The sequence below is a fragment of the Myxocyprinus asiaticus genome, chromosome 1, assembly GCF_019703515.2.
Source record: "Myxocyprinus asiaticus isolate MX2 ecotype Aquarium Trade chromosome 1, UBuf_Myxa_2, whole genome shotgun sequence".
Lineage (NCBI taxonomy): Eukaryota > Metazoa > Chordata > Actinopteri > Cypriniformes > Catostomidae > Myxocyprinus > Myxocyprinus asiaticus.
In genome coordinates this window covers 61,660,842-61,678,566 of record NC_059344.1, presented here as the reverse complement: position 1 = coordinate 61,678,566, position 17,725 = coordinate 61,660,842, and the positions used below count along the sequence as shown (strand labels likewise).

Genomic DNA, 17,725 nt, shown 5'->3' with positions numbered 1-17,725 from the left:
TCTGTGTTCACTCGGAGTCAGTGGCTGATAGCATCTCTGCGGGCTCCTTCACATTAACAGAGAGGCATGTCTGAAACGGACTGATGCCAGACAAAGGAAACCCCGGCACTGCTCTTTCTTAGTCTCTTGCACAAAGACATTCTGATGTATGGCTCTTTATGTTCACCTGCATGGAATCCATCTTTGTTTGTAGCTTTTGCAGCCCTTTTCTTTCTCCATAAGCACCCTAGATAAAAATTTAATTTCTCAGGACACTTCTCACCCTCAGGCCATCCCAGATGTTTATGGCTTTCTTTCTTCTGTAGAACACAAATGAATATCTTTAGAAGAATATTTCAGCTCTCTAGTGGTGCAGAAATTACACACTTCAGCTTTAAAAATAATTTTCTTACTGAGAACTTTTGTATTATTTACCGTTTAAACATTAATTTCTCAAGTAAATTTACTTGAAGCAAAATGATTATAAATCTAACAAAATGTTGTAATGTTTATGCATAAAACAAGTAAAAAATATTTGCCAATGGGTTTAGAAAAATAAACTTCTTTTCCCTTTGAGTCAAGTTTTTTATGTACCACATAAGTAAATAGCTTTTTGTTTTATTGATCAAAAGAAGTGATCAAAAAATCGTATTAAACCACCTCCCCAAATCCAAACATTTACCGTGTCCAACGGCTCCATTCGCCATCACGCAAGTATCAGTCTTCCTCTGAACAAAGTGTTCCTCTGAACATACAGCGAATCAGACACGGGCATTGATGGCTTTTCTTTTGTCTGTTCTTAAAGATATAATAAAGTGTGTTACTTCAAGCGTGTGTCTTTGTGACTAACAGCATTTCTTGTCACGTGTCACTCCGAGACGTCTTATAGGTCGCCCGCTGGTTGCGGGTAGATGAGCAAAATTACCAGCACATGAAATACATTTGGACGAGGAGCTTGAGAACTGGACTCAGCCTCTTTCCATTTGGCGGGTGCTAGTTTCACACCCTGGGCACTGTTTAATATATTTGCTGACTTCTCAGATCCATGGTTTTGCCATTTCCCGATATTGTCGATTGATCATCGTCTGTCAATTGAGTGTTGCAATCGGCATCAGGGCCTTTGTAAGATATCGTCGATATCCGATAACATTGTCCTATCACCTAGCCCTATTGCACTGTGTTTTGTTCTCTGTACAGCTGTGTGTTGCCTAATCAGCTGGCGTTTCGCTTGCTGCCCCCTACTGAAAGAAGGTAATACTTCAAGCTTGAATTGCTCTGATGGTATGGATATTCCATATTACGGTCTAGGGACATGATTAATTGCGTTAATTGTTTTACGCATTCTTTTTTATGTAATTAATCGCACTGAATTTACACGTTTAATTGACAGCCCTTGTAACTAGCCATGTAATAAGCAGAATAATGCACATTTAGTTTGGTCATTATCTCAGATTGAACTCTGGTGTTCAGGGACCCGACGCAAAGTGCATGACTATGCCCATCAAGAAATTGTACACTGCAAAAAATATAGCTGGGGTTCAGAACAGAAAAATTTAAAGATGTAGAGTAATTGCTGGTATTTTAAGACTATCACCGAAGATGTTGTGTGCCAGTTTGTTATTCTGAACGGAGAGAGAGAGGAGCAGAGAATTCTCTGACCTAGTAGACTGTCAGCAGCACTTCCTGCTCACAGACGAGGTTTCTGGCAGGTCCTGTGCTTGTGAGACACCAGGGGAACTCCAGAGAAGGGTAAGCACTTGTATGCCATGACTGTTTTTCAGCACCATCGTTTTCATTTACAGCTGTTTGAGAGAAAAATGTGCCCTTGGGTTTTAGGTGTTTCTTCACCTGTAAAGAGCTGCTTTTTGGAATCTGAATTAAATCTCAGAACATGAAGGAAATATTTAACCATTTAAAGTAGGGCTGTCAATCAATTAAAAAATGTAATCAGTAATTACATGATCAAATTAATAACATATGTCAAAATAAACTGAGAAAGACCCCCAAATAAAGATACTTTAGTAGATAGTAATTAAAATCATATAAAATATAATAAATATAACCATTCAAATATTTCAAATACATCATACAGTATAGATATATTGTGGCAGCAGACAATTTTCAAGTCTACAAAAAGTAGCTTAAAAGTCAAAATATTTGTTTTATTTCCAAATCATTGAACATAACCCTATTATTGGCTAATTTCTGTCTTTCTAAGACAGAATTATTTACTCATACATCAGATGGGCGCTTTTGAAACATCTCATTTAGGTTGTGTCATGTTTCACTAGTTTCTAGTGTCTTAATTCATAAGTTCAAGTTTCAAGTTCCATGCAGTATGAAACGTTGAAAAATGCATCTCCAGCTGTCTTTGAGGTCACAAGTGTGTCGGTCGGTGGAAGGCTGTACTGCTCTCTGCTCTTATTGATTTGACAAGTTGTGTTGCCTGTACAGCTGGGTCACTGACTGCCCCCTACTGCATCAAGGTGGTGCATCAAGCTTGAATTGCTCTAATGAATGAATGAATAAAATGTCCCTTCTATTCGACAGATAGAAATCTGAGAAATCACACTTGTCTCTGTGACAACCATAGGGTCTGTAAACATAAAAAAGGAGTTATGATCAGCTCAGGTTTTTTAGCTTATCAAAAAATTAGCCACTCAGAAACACACTCTGCCTGTCAGTCATTTTGTGCATTTTGGATTGCTGACATCAGATTGGCTGACATGTCTTAGGACGGTGGGGTATCGGAAATGGGCTTGTGGATGATGTTTATTTGTGATGTTTATTATTATTTTACCATTATATAAAGTCCTCAGAAAAAGCTAAAAAAAAATCAGTGCGAAATATGTTGGTGAATTTTTATCCTAATTGTAACTCTCCCTCCCCACCTTTCTTCCTCTCTCTGCCTCCAGGTATACCACGGTACCTCAGTCAGCCAGAATCTGCATCGGTTCAGGTTGGTGACAGTCATGTGCTGAGCTGTGAAGTGAACTCTGAGCTAGTGCATTTTATCCGCTGGGAGCAAGACAAAGATCCGGTTGAGCTGGATGATAGAGTCTTCATGCTACCCAATGGAGCTCTTGTCATCAGTAACATCACCGAGGCAGATGCAGGACTGTACCGCTGTGTGATCGAGAACGCTGGACCTACCAAGACCAGTGACGAGGCACAATTACACATTCTGCCCAGTAAGAACTGCATAACATAGCATTTATAGTCGCTTCATCTGTCATTGATCTCTAAAACATCATTTGACCAATGTCAATTTACTTCAGCTCTGATCATTGAAGTTAAGACTAATTTACGAATGACAGAAATGGCTTTATGTGTGATTTAAAGCTGAAGTTTGTACGTTTTTCCAGTGTTAAATACCTTTTCCAATCCCAGCCTAATATCCGGAGACAACTATGAGTAAGTCATTTGTAGGTTAATTTTCACTGTCTTTTTAGCGCTATAAAAATTCCTCTGTTTGTTTGAGCGGCCCATCCAGCCATACACAACAACACTGGTGTGAGTTGTGGGTGGGGCTATCTATTGGGGGTGGGGGGCTGGGGGTATTTGGAAAGATGTTTGAAAACTGTTTATTTTCGCAGTTCCATTCAGTGGCACTAGTGGCGCAGAAATTACACACTACAGCTTTAACATTTACACTGAAAAAATAATTTTCTTACTGAGTACCTTTGTCTTACTTACCGTTTAAAAATTCATTTCTCAAGTAAATTTATTTGAAGCAAAATGATTATAAATCTAGCAAAATTTTGTAATGTTTATGCATAAAAGAAGTAAAAAATATTTGCTAATAGGTTTAGAAAAATAAACTTCTTTTCCCTTTGAGTCAAGTTTTTTACTTACCACATAAGTAAATAGCTTTGTCTTGTTTTAAGCATAAATGTTACTAACTTTTGTTAAATTTCTCTGAAAACGACAAAATATCTTGTAATTTTGCTTCTAAAGTAATTGTTTTTTTTATTTTATTCTTTATTTATGTATACAGGAAAACAAGAGAAAAATGCTTTTTCTTTATTATTGCTATTTTCTACTTAAAATATTTGTCCAACTTGTTCATTAAATGTCTTTAATAAATAAATACAATGTAATGTATATGTAGGCAATTTATGCTTGTTTACAAAACTAATTTCACCCAAAATTGAAAGTTCTCATCATTTACTCACCCTCATGCCATCCCAGGTGTGTATGACTTTCTTTCATCTGCAGAACACAAAAGAAGATTTTTAGAAGAATATCTCAGCTCTGTAGGTCCATTCGATCACAGTGCATGGTGATCAGACATTTGTAGCTTAAAAAAATCACATAAAGGAAACATAAAAGTAATCCATAGAACTTCAGTGGTTAAATCCATATATTCAGAAGCAATATAATATGTTTGGGTGAGTCCTTTTTTACTCTAAATCTTCACTTTCACATCAGAAAGTCACATGTGGTGCATGTTTAGTTTCACTTTCACATCTGAAAGTGAAAGTTAAAGTGGAGATTTACAAACACAAAAATACTTAAACTAATCCAGCCTAAACTGGTCTTAGCTGGTCTCCAAACCTGGACAGACTGGTCTGTTTTGCTGGTTTTACAGGGATTTTGAGGACTTGTCAGATGACCAGGCTTACTGGTCTGAGACTGGCGAACCTCCTTAGGCTGGTTTAAGCTGCTTGTCTTTTAACATGGAACAAATATAAAAAAACTGAGGATGAATCAGCTGTTTATAATTTCCTCTACATTACTGATGATAAAAACGCAAGACCTTAATTCTCTTGTGATTTTTCATGGCCTGTCCCACCGAAACACACACAATCACAAAGAGAGAGAGATTTAAAGGAGACCTTCTAGACACCACGGCCACATGTGGTGTTATCAAAGAGAGCAATATAATTCATGCTGAAGGTAAAGAGCACTGAGCTCCTTTGTGGCTGCATTTCAGCATACAGATGTATTTTGTGAGTCACTCTTGAGCACAGAGTGAGATATTAGAGAATTTAAATCAAGCCTGAAGCATTGTATCCTGCTGAGTTTATCACACTTAACATGAAGCAGGAGGCACGCGCGTTTGCAGAATAATGCCACAATATATAAAGACCGAAATAAAAAATATTTAACTCTGTTTACTTCCTCCCTGAGGTAAATAAACACTTCACATTGAGCGATAAAGAGGATGAAAAATTACAAAGCTTTTTAAAGCTTGAACTTAAAAATTGTATTGGCTTTTTTGTTGCCTGTTAAAATACTCTTTCTTTTTCAAACTAAATGTGCAGAGACACAGAGTGCAACGGTGTCCACCCAGTTTTTTCCCCCATTAATTTTTTCCATAGGGATTTCATAAAATCATCCATAAGAGTCCTAAGCCATGAACCAAACCAACCAACTCTGAGATGAATCACATCATCACAAACTTTCATTTGAAGCAAAAAAGTATTTGAAAATGAGACACACAAAAAAAAAAAGTTATAAGACTGTGCTTAATATCTTTAATGAACAAATGAACTAAAATCTCATAAAGCATTGCGAATAATGTAATCAAATAAAAAACAAAATATTAAACTATTGATTTAAAGTGGTTGATTAGAAGTATAAAAACAATATATTTTAAGTTTATTGCAAAAAAATATAGACATTTATAAATATATAATTACAGTGCTGTGAAAAAGTATTTGCCCCAATCCTGATTTCTTCTGTTTTTGTGTATATCTCTTACTAAATTGTTTCAAAAATTCAAACAAAACGTAACATAAAACAAAGGCAATCTGTGTAAACACAAAATACAGCTTTTAAATGATAATGTTATTTATTGAAGTTATCCAATGCCAACTGGGCCTGGATGAAAAATATTTGCCCCCTTAGTTCCTAAATCCCCAAATCTATGAAACTGCATTCATAATGGGGTTCAGCTGGACTAGACACACACAGGCCTGATTACTGCAAGCACTGTACAATCAAATCAACACTTAAATAGAACTTTTCAGCAGCATGAAGTTGGCCAAAAGGTCTCACCCAGTAGCACACTATGCCAAGATCGAAAGAAATTCCAGAAATGATGAGGAAAATGGTGATTGAAGTACATCAGTCTGGGAAGGGTTACAAAGCTGTTTCAAAGGCTCTGGGACTCCAAAGAATCACAGTGAAAGCCATTATCTCCAAATGGAGAAAACTTGGCACAGTAGTGAACCTTCCTAGAAGTGGCTGACCTTCCAAAATTCCTCCAAGAGCACAGCGACGACTCGTCCAGTCTCAAAAGAAGCTAAATTGTTTTTTGTTTTTTTTTGGATTTTTCCCCTTTTTCTCCCAATTTGGAATGCCCAATTCCCAATGCGCACTAAGTCCTCATGGTCGCATAGTGATTCGCCTCATTCTGGGTGGCGGAGGACGAATCCCAGTTGCCTCCACATCTGAGACAGTCAACCCGCGCATCTTATCACGTGGCTCGTTGAGCGCATTGCCACGGAGACATAGCGCGTGTGGAGGCTTCACGCCATCCACCGCGGCAACCACGCTCAACTCACCACGTGCCCCACCGAGAACAAACCACATTATAGCGACCACGAGGAGGTTACCCCATGTGACTCTACCCTCCCTAGCAACCGGGCCAATTTGGTTGCTTAGGAGACCTGGATGGAGTCACTCAGCACACCCTGGTATTCGAACTAGCAAACTAGCGAACTCCAGGGGTGGTAGCCAGCGTATTTTACCACTGAGCTACCCAGACCCCCTCAAAAGAAGCTGACTTGAACCTGATTTGAGATGCTGTGGTAGGACCTTAAACGGGCAGTTCATGCTTGAAAACCCTCCAGTGTGGCTGAACTAAATCAGTTCTGCAAAGAGTGGGCCAAAATTCCACCACAGTGTTGTGAAAGACTGATCTCCAGTTATCGGAAGCTTTTGGTTGCAGTTGTTGCTGCTAAAGGTGGCACGACCAGCTACTAAGTTTAAGGGGGCAGTTAGTTTTTCACATGGGTGATATAGGTGTTGGATAACTTTTTTGATTCAGTAAAATAAATAAATAAATATATATATATATATATATATATATAAATATATATATATGTGTGTGTGTATTTTGTGTTTACTCAGATTGCCTTTGTTTTATGTTATGTCTCGTTTGAAGATCTAAAGCAATTTAGTATGAAAAATACACAAAAATAGAAGAAATCAGGAAGGGGCAAATACTTTTTTATAGCACTGTAGTTTGAGAGTGTAGGAAGACAGAGTCGATTGCGTTATTCACAGTGCGTCATGAAACTGGGTGGTCACTGCAGAGCTCATTTGGCACAGTTTGTTTGCCGTGACTCTGATTGGTGGAGTGAATCCCCTCAGGATTCATGGGTAGTGTAGTTCTTCACCAGGAATTCCACTTTTAAACATTGTTTTTTTTAAATGATGTTGAAAAAACTCTGACTGATGGCTTGAACAGAAGCATATGCCATCGATTAAAAACCTCAGAGCTCAGAGTAGATATGTTTTTAAAGCTTTATAAGTTACGGTTAAAAATCGATTCCCCTAAATAGAGAGGGGATTTTTACTTTCAGAACAAGACTGTTGCAGTCTACCAGAGATGGGCCACTTCTGTTAAAATGAATGGGAGAAATTGGAAAACCCAACGGTCAACGGATGTAGAAAGGAAGTACTGCCTTACAGATAAAAGAGCCAGTCACCTTTTAGATATAGATATTGCCTGTCAATCAACTCAAGAACGCACATGCACATTAGCTATACAAGCCGGGAAATAAAATAGCATAATCTCAGGTAAAGAAGTAAAATTTATGATAACTATTGTCAGATTTTACTGCTGTTTTGAAATATGTTCTTTGATTGTAATCTTGATCAACCGGTTTGGAGATTTCAGTCTTTCCCTATTCAAGTTGATAGGAGCTGCACTTGTATGTCGCTTGTTTACATAGAAAATAGCTGCCCGAGAACATTCCAAAGATGGCCGCCAAGTGGACTGACTTGCTAAAAAGACTTTGGCTCTACTGAATAAGCCTTAGCAACCACATAGCAACACTCTGGGAACCCCCCACAACACCCTAGTATTGTGTCTATTTACAAATTTAGTCATCTTGCTGTTCTGTTTGGTAACGTGGCACAGAAATTGCACACTTAAACTTTAATGCCAATTGGTCAAACCTGGTCACTCTTTTCTGAGGGTCCGTGGCTTTTTTCTTATTGTACAGCTTGTGAAGTGAAGGAAAGGAGTAGCCATTAGCTAACTGTGCATTCACTTCTGTGTTTTTTTGCAGAAACAGGGGAGGACAGGAGCCTGGAGTTCCTGCAGGTGCCTCAGCCCGTGTCTAAAGTGGTGGGGGAGAATGTGCTTCTCCCCTGTGTGGTGACTGGATATCCTACAGATGGATATGTCAGATGGATGCACAACGACCAGCTCATTGAGGAGAGGTATGATCAATAGAGTGTACTGCAGCAGAGTGTATGAGTCAAATGGAGTGACAGCAATTTCTCCTCCCCGCTCAAAAAATAATTTTAGAATCACTCCGCTCCAGTTCCACTCCTGGTTTCCTGTGTTACACCCCTGACTTTCACTGGTGAAAGAAACTCAACTCTGGGTTCGCTCCATAGATTCTACTCACACACTCTGTTCAACAGAGAGTGGATGGATATTCGGCTATTAATAGCAGATCCAGATGTCTTCGCCCTTAATCAGACAGCCATTATCAAGTGATTGACAGTAACAGGTCATTGATTCCTCCATTTCTTGCCAGTGTGATGAACATGAGCTTTGAGTCCCGCTGTGGCAGCAGTGTCACTTTTAGAGATCAGTCTCTATGTGTGTGGCTGCTGTTTAACTGGCACACAGCCTCGTCCCAGCTGCCCGGGTAAACAATTAGAGTGACGCTGCCTGCCCAGAGAGGTGCAAATGCCAGTCAAGACTGCAAGCGTCTACACCACACGCACACAGAGTCCCACACCTCTATCCAAAGTAACACTGCAAGGCTGTTCACAGATTAGGCCTGGGCAGACACTGTCTTCATGCTTCATTCTCATTAGCTGCTTTGTGACCAAAGGGCATGTGAAACCCAGAGATTGTCATCACCCAATGTTCTATCTCTTTCTCTAATTAGAAAGTACCAAAAAAGTTCAAAAAATCACGATTATTTGATCTTACCAATGTTATTGTGCACTTTAAATTCCAATCGCTTTTTACTGTTTAATTAAGGGAATTTTAAGCGAAACTAGGAATGCCATGAACGCTGCGGTTTTATGTCTCATTTTTCATTGTTATTGTATTATGTGAGCACTCCAAATGAACTCTGACCATCACCGTGGACCACATGAAAAATGAACAGCTTCTGAACCATCTGCGGTGATTAGCGCCAAAGTCTCGTGGAAATAATTATAAGTGAGGATTTTGATAGTGAACGCAAAACGTTCTGGTTTCACTTTCATTTAATGTTTGCTTAATGCAAGTGTTCTTGGTCGGTGCAGGTTCATACTGTACACACAGTGTTAATGACACGCATGACACTGGAGGAGATGTCTGCTTGCTTTATTTCTGTGGAGGTGATAGAATGAAGTAACATATTTTCAAAACACACAAAATCTCAAAGGTCTTCCTTCATGTGAAATAAGGGATGTGCAGTCGAATCGAGTGAAATGTAAAATTATAAACATTATAAAATTATTTTAAATTTTTTTTTTAAAAAAAATGTATACTAATTTTAGCCACAGCCTGGCAAAAAGCATTTTTTTTACAATTTAAACAGTCAACTATTACTCATGTATGGGTGTGTAAAAATATCGATTTTCCGATGCATCACGTTCTTCATTTGAATGATCTCGACATCGATTCTTAAATCCCAAGATCGATCTTTTGCTCATGCGCAACCCTCCATTACAATGAGAGGAAATCACTCACATTACCAACCAAATTTCGCGCTATGTGACTAAAATGTATATATTTGGCAACTGGCCGGTAAATGTTTAGATTTCACTCACCAGTGATTGTGTAGTACAGTGGTGGAATATTCAACAGCAAGATCCTTTCACTACATGTTGAGAGTAAAAGTTGTTCCGTGTAATGCGTGTCCAAAGACGAGATCCACGCGACCCATTTAATACCCTTACTGTTCTCTACAGTCAGTTGTTGATCAAAAACAAAAAAAATTAACATTTAATTCTAATCAGGCATAGCACAGATGATATAAAACCATTCAAGTCCTCTCTCATATATATGTGCTCATTCACAGACGCTCTTTACAGAAATGCTGGTTTTGTTAAAGAGACAGTACCGTATTTAGGACGTGTTCAACAAATCAAAGTAAATACTTGAAAATAGTACACATTATGCAATCAAGCAATAAACATGTAACAAAAAATTATATATAAAATATAATTTCTTATTTATTGATTGAATACAATCATTTGTACCAAAATGATGATAAACTAATAAATTACAATTAGTAAAATTACGATTTTCATAATATACCTAGTTAGAAGGTCCCCTGTATAATTAACAGCATTAGCTGAGAGAGAATTTCTTTCATATGTCAGCAAAAGGGACATTATAACTGAAATAAACCCAAACTAATCAATATCAAATTGAAATCGGAATCGAATCGGGAAATCTGTATCAATCTATGTAATATAATATAATGTAATTAGGGCTGTCAAAATTAATGAATTGTTTAACCAATTTTCACATTAGATTCTGACATTTTATTCAGCTCTGTGTGAGTTCTAAACACTAGTTTGCAGTGTGTCCGGCAGGGATATTACGCTGATATACACACCAGAAAAGAAAGGACCTCTTACAAAAACAAACCCAAATGGAACTTGTGACAAAAATGAAGTATTTTGCGTCCATTGTAAGTCAGAATTTTATCACAGAAGCACGTCAATTCTTAACTATCACCTACAGTACAAACCAAACACACGATATATGGCACTGATGAGCGACTGCTGTGCATCTTGTTGTATTTCTTCAAACCTCATCAAAGGGACGGGGAGTCAAGAACCCCCCCCCCACCCCCCCAGTATTCATTCCCATTGTATATTCAATGTAGGTATGTATCAACATCAACCACCCCCCTCCCCCGAGTTTAAACTGACCTAAGATGGTTTGCTGGACTCCCACTCTGTTCAGACTGGTCTGTTTGCTCATTTTAGAGGTGCTTTGGACTAGCAGACCAGCTTAACCCATTAAAGGCCACTAAACCATCTTAGGCTTGTTTTTTTGTTTGTTTTTTTTCTCAGCAGGGTTCTTACATTGTGTACAAGATTAGGGGGCAGACAGGAATTACAATCGTGCATGAGTCCACACAGATGGCACCTCTCAAAGTCCCTTTTGAGTGTATAGGCAAAAAAGTATTTTTCTAATGATAGTACTCAAGCAGTGCTTTATTGACCGTGGAGTCATACAAACTGCTCTGAATCCCTGGCACTCACTGAGTGCCCATTTCTCAGGCTGGGATCCTTTCGGCTGATAGGCCCATGATGAGTCACTGGGCAGAGAGATGAGAAAGATAATGGCAGGTTTGGAGACACACGGGCTGATCTGTGGGAGTGTAACCACAGGCTGGATTCACTGAAGTGAGGGATAAACACTGAAGACTGGCACAAAGAGACTGGTGGGAGGAAAGAAAGGAAAACCAGTGAGTGTTTAAAAGACAAACTGAGAGAGAGTGAGATTTTACTGTTTGCATCCAGAGTAATTTTTTTAATTGTCTCACTTAGCCAGAAATTTTGACTATCAGCATCACGTCTGGTTCACATTGCAGCTTGTACTGGCTAAGATCGATCTATCTCTCTATCTCTCTATCTCTCTATCTCTCTATCTGTCTATCTGTCTGTCTGTCTGTCTATCCGTTGTTCTGTCCTTACATCCGTTGTTCTGTCTGTTTGTCATTCTGTTTGCATGTCCTTCGTTCTGTCTGTCTGTCCATCCATCTGTTGTTCTGTCTGTCGTTCTGTCTGTCCATCCGTCTGTCCATCGTTCTGTCTGTCTGTTGTTCTGTATGTCCGTTGTTCTGTCAGTCTGTCCATCATTTTGTCTGTCCATCTATCGTTCTGTCTGTCTGTCTGTTCGTTGTTCTGTCTATCCGTCGTTCTGTCTGCCCATCCGTCGTTCTCTCTGTCCATCATTCTGTCCATCCATCTGTCGTTCTGTCTGTCTGTCATCATTTTTCTGTCCGTTCATCGTTCTGTCTTTTTGTCATTCTGTCTGTCTGTCAGTCATTTTGTCTGTCCATTCATCGTTCTGTCTGTCTGTCTGTCCATCCATCTGTCCGTCGTTTTGTCTGTCTGTTGTTCTGTCTGTCCATCCATTGGTTCTGTCTCTCTGTCTCTCTCTCTGTCTGTCTGTCTGTCGTATCATCTATCATCCATACATCCGCCTGTCTGTCTATCAGTCATTCTGTCCATCCTTCGTTCTGTCTGTTTGTCATTCTGTCTGCCCATCCGTCGTTCTCTCTGTCCGTCCATCATTCTGTCCATCCATCATTCTGTCCATCCATCTGTCGTTCTGTCTGTCTGTTTTCTGTCTGTCCATCCTTTGTTCTGTCTGTCTGTCCATAATTTTTTCTGTCCGTTCATCGTTCTGTCTGTTTGTCATTCTGTCTGTCAGTCGTTTTGTCTGTCCATTTGTCGTTCTGTCTGTCTGTCTGTCCATCCATCTGTCCGTCGTTTTGTCTGTCTGTTGTTCTGTCTGTCCATCCATTGGTTCTGTCTCTCTGTCTCTCTCTCTGTCTGTCTGTCTGTCGTATCATCTATCATCCATACATCCTGTCTGTCTATCAGTCATTCTGTCCATCCATCGTTCTATCTGTTTGCCATTCTACCTGTCTGTCGTCATGTCTGTCTGTCGTTCTTTCTGTCTGTCATATCATCTATCATCCATCCATCTATCCCTGTCTGTCTGTCCGTCCGTCCGTCGTTCTGTCCGTCCGTCCGTCATTCTGTCTGTCCGTCCGTCGTTCTGTCTATCTATCCGTCCATCGTTCTGTCTCTGTTGTTCTGTCTGTCTGCCTGTCTGTCATTCTGTCTGTCCACATGTCGTTCGGTCCATCTGTCTGTTGTTCTGTCTGTCTGTCCAACTGTTGTTCTGTCTGTCCAACCGTTGTTCTGTCTGTCCATCCGTCATTCTGTCGTTCTGTCTGTCTGTCCACATTTTTGTCTGTCCGTCCATTGTTCTGTCTGTCAGTCATTCTGTCTGTCCATCCACTGTTCTGTCTGTCCATCGTTTTGTCTGTCCATTCGTCGTTCTGTCTGTCCATCTGTCTGTCTGTCTTTCTGTCTGTCTGTTGTTCTGTCTGTCCATCCGTCTGTCCGTCATTCTTTCCATCGTTTTGTCTGTCAATATGTCATTCTGTCGGTCCGTCCATCATTCTGTCTGTCCTTCTGTTGTTCTGTGTGTCATTCTGTCTGTCTGTCCGTCCATACGTTTGTCTGTCTGTCGTAACATCCATCCATCTATCCCTGTCTGTCTGTCTGTCTGTCTGTCTGTCCGTCCGTTGTTCTGCCTGTCTGTCTGTCTTTATCAGTCTATCGTTCTATCTATCATACAACATTTTACATATACAAATGATCTTGTAGTACCTACCTGTACAATGACAATGAAGAGCTTAAAGTTGAAGTAGGACTAGTCAGTCAGATGGGAGCTTGTCGTTTTGAGAAATCTTTTACCATTTTTGTGTAAAACATCCACACCAGGTTGTCCATGAATGTTCTGTGTATGGGCCTTCTGAGGCTGAAACTACATCATTTGTGACTTGGGCACACTGCAGGAAAGAAAACTAAAATGTTGTAATACACTGTTTTGACTGTCAGTGTGTTTGAGTTTTATTAGTTGGCAGAAGTTTTACTACACCGTTGCTGTACACAGCATGCAGCTTCCAGTGTAGTAGAGTTCATTTAGCCGCATGTTAGGCAGCTGTTTTCTGTCACTGGAGCATATGAACTTTGTGGCTGCCTCTCCATTTCTGCCTCTCTTTCTGTCACGATTTCTTTGTTCTCTTCTAACCCAGCTGAAAGAAGAAAAAAAAAACAGTCCCAAGGCCCAAAACTCCTCTAAAACCAGAAATTGTAGGCCAGGTAAGACCATGAAACCAGTTTAGACTGGTTTAAGCTGTTCCACTGTCTCGTCTCTTTAGGAATGACTTCGGCCTTTCCATGCACTCAACAGCTAATGACACAACCTGGACTAAATCTTGCGTCACTCGGCAGCACATTCAAACCTCTAATGAGTGCACATTACGCAGGTTGTGGCTTTGGGCTATATAGTAATTTGCTAATCAAAATATCGGTTTACCATTGAAACCGCTAACAAAACAAATAAAAAAGTTATGAAGACAGTCCATGTCTATGCCCAGCTAAGAAAAACAAGCATTCCAGCTTCTTGTAAAGATGGAGCTTTTTATATTGATTTTTCCTGTCTTTTCCTCTTCTGTGGTATTTCATTTGAGGCTTGGTTCTTATGCTATAAAAGTATAGCATACATCACACTAGACAAACCACAGCTGCAAGGGCATAATATTCAGGATTCACAAAATTACATGAGTTCAGTGTTTTTCTTTCTTTTGATTCTAAATATGTGGCACAGTCATGATGCAGCTCTATCCAGAGAGGATGTTCAGTCACAGGAGAGGATATTTTGAGCACACCTGCACATCGCAATGCTCAAATATCATTTGCTTTACAAAGCATCCAGTGTACGTTGGTGCTCAGAATGCAAAATGAAATCATAGTCCAACTCCCAAGTTCTCATTTGAAGGATGTTAATGGTGTTTTGTAAATGAGGAGGGCAGCAGTTTAGTTGCTTAGTAAGTAGCCTGCTGGAAAAACAGGCATACAAGCTTAAAGTGATAGTTCACCCAGAAATTAATGTTCTGTCATCATGTACTCACGCTTATGTTATTACAAACGTGTGTGTGTGTTTTAATTTTTTTTAATGTGGGACACATGAGGAAAAATTTGGAAGAATGTTGAGATGCTGATCTTTCCCATACAATGAAAGTGAATGGTGACTGAGGTTTCCATCCAACCTGCAAATTTAATTTATGCAAAAAAACAGAATAGTCACTTCAAGATAAATTGTAGCCAGTGTGACTCTTTTATTAATAAAATACTCACGGTTTAGAACCCGCAGACAAGACACTCTAAACAACTTGTCTCGTGTCTGGGAGCGACAGCGTGTCACACAGTTCTGGGAGTGCTATATGTGTGCGTTCCTCCATCGTTATGACTTTAACGTGCGAATCTATTCGATATTTTTTAAAAGTGTCAATAAATCTTCTCTTCGGCACAGTTCAAGTTTGTATTCTACTTATTTGCCCTGCAAACTCTTTGAAGTTTTTGGATTTTCAGGACACCGTTATTTCAGGATGACCAGAGCAACATTTCAGATGTGATGATTGGTCCGCTGGTTAGTCCAGTTATTAATTAATTATTCAGTCACATTCCTTTTTTTTATGCGCATCTTGCATTCCTAATAAATTCAACAGGATTTTTTTCAGTAAATGTGTTTTGAATAAAAACAAATATCCACCTCAAGCGAGCTTGTAATTTTTTAATGCGCATTTTAAATATTTTATACACATCTTGGTGTTTCTATCGAGCAACTTTTATGCAATATCCAAAACGCACATTAAAAATAAGTGGATGGAAACCCAGCTACTGACATTTTCAATTATTTTATTTTTTTATTTAGCTCTGCTAAAAATACCAGCTTAGACCAGTATGATTGTTGCTGGTCCAAGGTGGTCTAGTCCTAATCAGCTTGACTAGTGCTACCTACTGGAAGTCCAGCTGATCAACCATTTAAACTAGAGGTGGACTGGTAGCAGATTTTGACGATATGATAACTAAGGTGGTGGGATAAGCCGATAACCGATTAATCGGCCGATAGTTTTTAAAATTGATTTATAGAATTTATAGAATGTAAAAAAATAAGTCTTTTCTTGCTATGACGGGCACAGACATTGAGGCTACAAGAGTCCAAAATGAATAAAATCCCAACAGTTTATTTGGTGCATAACGTGGGACTTGTAACCATAAACGATCCTGGAATACACGCACTTATTTTGAAATGCCGTCATTTCAAACTTGGCTACGTTATAGTCTTCTGTATTTAAGTATTTAAAAAAATACGCTTTTTATAGCCTACATTCACTAGATTAAAACTATTTATAACTATCAGTATAGATTTTTGCAGATAATGATAATTCCATAAAGCATCTATCGGCACCGGTTTTTCGGTCTGTCTCTAATTTAAACAAGCTTGGACCAGCCAATTACCATAAATGACCAGCTTGGATCAGCTACAGTTTGAACAGCTTAACCCAGCCTTAGATGCTTTGCTGGTCTTGCTAACCACCTAGCTGGTTCAGACTGGTCTAGATTAACTGTTTTATATGGGTTTTGGGTACTTCTCAGCTGAACACCAGTTTGACCATTGCTGGGTAACCAACAACCAGCTAAAACCAAGCAAACCAGTAGTGATCGTTCTCAGCAGGGTACAAATCATGTAAAACCAGCTACAATTAGAAGCTCCAATGGTAGATCATGACACTACCAACTTCAAGGTCATGGGTTTAAGCTCCAAGAAACATACATACTGATAAATGTATAACTTGAATGCACTGCAAGTCACTTTGGATAAAAGCATCATTCAAATGCATAACTTATAAAGTACTGTGTTTTGGTTTTAAATGGATTTCCCAGCAGTGTTTCACACAACTCTTGCTGGTGGCATCACTACTGTTATTCGTGTCTTGGCACAGCATTAGTAGCATCTCTGTTTGGAGTCACAGCCATAGAGCTCAACAGTTAAGGGTGGAGGGCCTGCCAGAATCTTCTGAGCTGTTGACAAGGTGGCCTTTCATCTCCCTCTGCTGTATCTTATGGCAGCATCAATCACAGACTGGCTGCTCTCAGGCAGGTTGGGTCAGCGCCACCGGTAGTTTGGTGTTAGATTTCCGTTGACAGATGCCAGTAGTTTGGCTTTCGAGTTGCACACTGGATATATATATATATATATATATATATCACATCACATCATATGCAGCATGAGTTGTTAAGCCTAACTTGCCCACAGTCAGAAGCTTGTGCACATTAGTTCTGGGTATTTTGAGGAAACTCCTTACAAAGCCCTTAAAGATTACCGCTCACTCAACACTCCTAATACACTGCCAGTCTTGAATGAGAAATAATACGTGTCCATCACCGTGCACAAGTTTTTTAGGGACTTGCATTGCGATTGATTTTCTTCATCAACAGTGGCCTCTTGAAGTGGTTACACATGTTAATGAGAGGTGAATGAATTTGTGAACTAATTAAAAGCTCTTTCTGTGGAATCGTCAGTTTGTTGTGTAATGCATTTTAATGAATGCACACACACCTGCCTCTGAGACTTAGTGGTGCTACATTTGGCCCAGAAAAATGCTGAGAAATTCTGAGCATGAGGCCCTGCTCGGCTGCACGATTGGAGAACGCAGATTTATATTTATTTGTTTGTTTTGTTGCTGTTGATAGATTTCCATTTGTAAACTAGTGTTTATTTCAATAACGCATTTTTATTGAGTTTTAGGCCACGCCCAGACTAATACGTTTTAGTTTGAAAATGCATTAATTTTGCTACGTTTTGGCCTTCCATTTACACTGAGATGGCGTTTTTGTCCAGCGAAAACTAAGCTTTTTGAAAACTCTCAAGTGGATACATTTGAAAATGCTGTCTTTGTGTTGTAGTGTGGACAGGGAAAACGGAGACATTCGAAAACTATGAAGTATTTGT

General features: G+C 39.3%; 1 protein-coding gene across 11 annotated transcripts in view; it reads left to right on the top strand.

The window, feature by feature from the left end:
* The window catches only part of LOC127442073 (neogenin-like), a 213,355-nt gene that overhangs the window by 126,441 nt on the left and 69,189 nt on the right, over nucleotides 1-17,725 (top strand). For all 11 annotated transcript variants that reach the window (XM_051700637.1, XM_051700555.1, XM_051700145.1 and 8 more), the window contains exons 3-4: nucleotides 2,895-3,170; nucleotides 8,226-8,379. In XM_051700637.1, coding sequence (XP_051556597.1) covers nucleotides 2,895-3,170; nucleotides 8,226-8,379 — 430 coding nt within the window. The remainder of the gene's footprint in view (nucleotides 1-2,894; nucleotides 3,171-8,225; nucleotides 8,380-17,725) is intronic.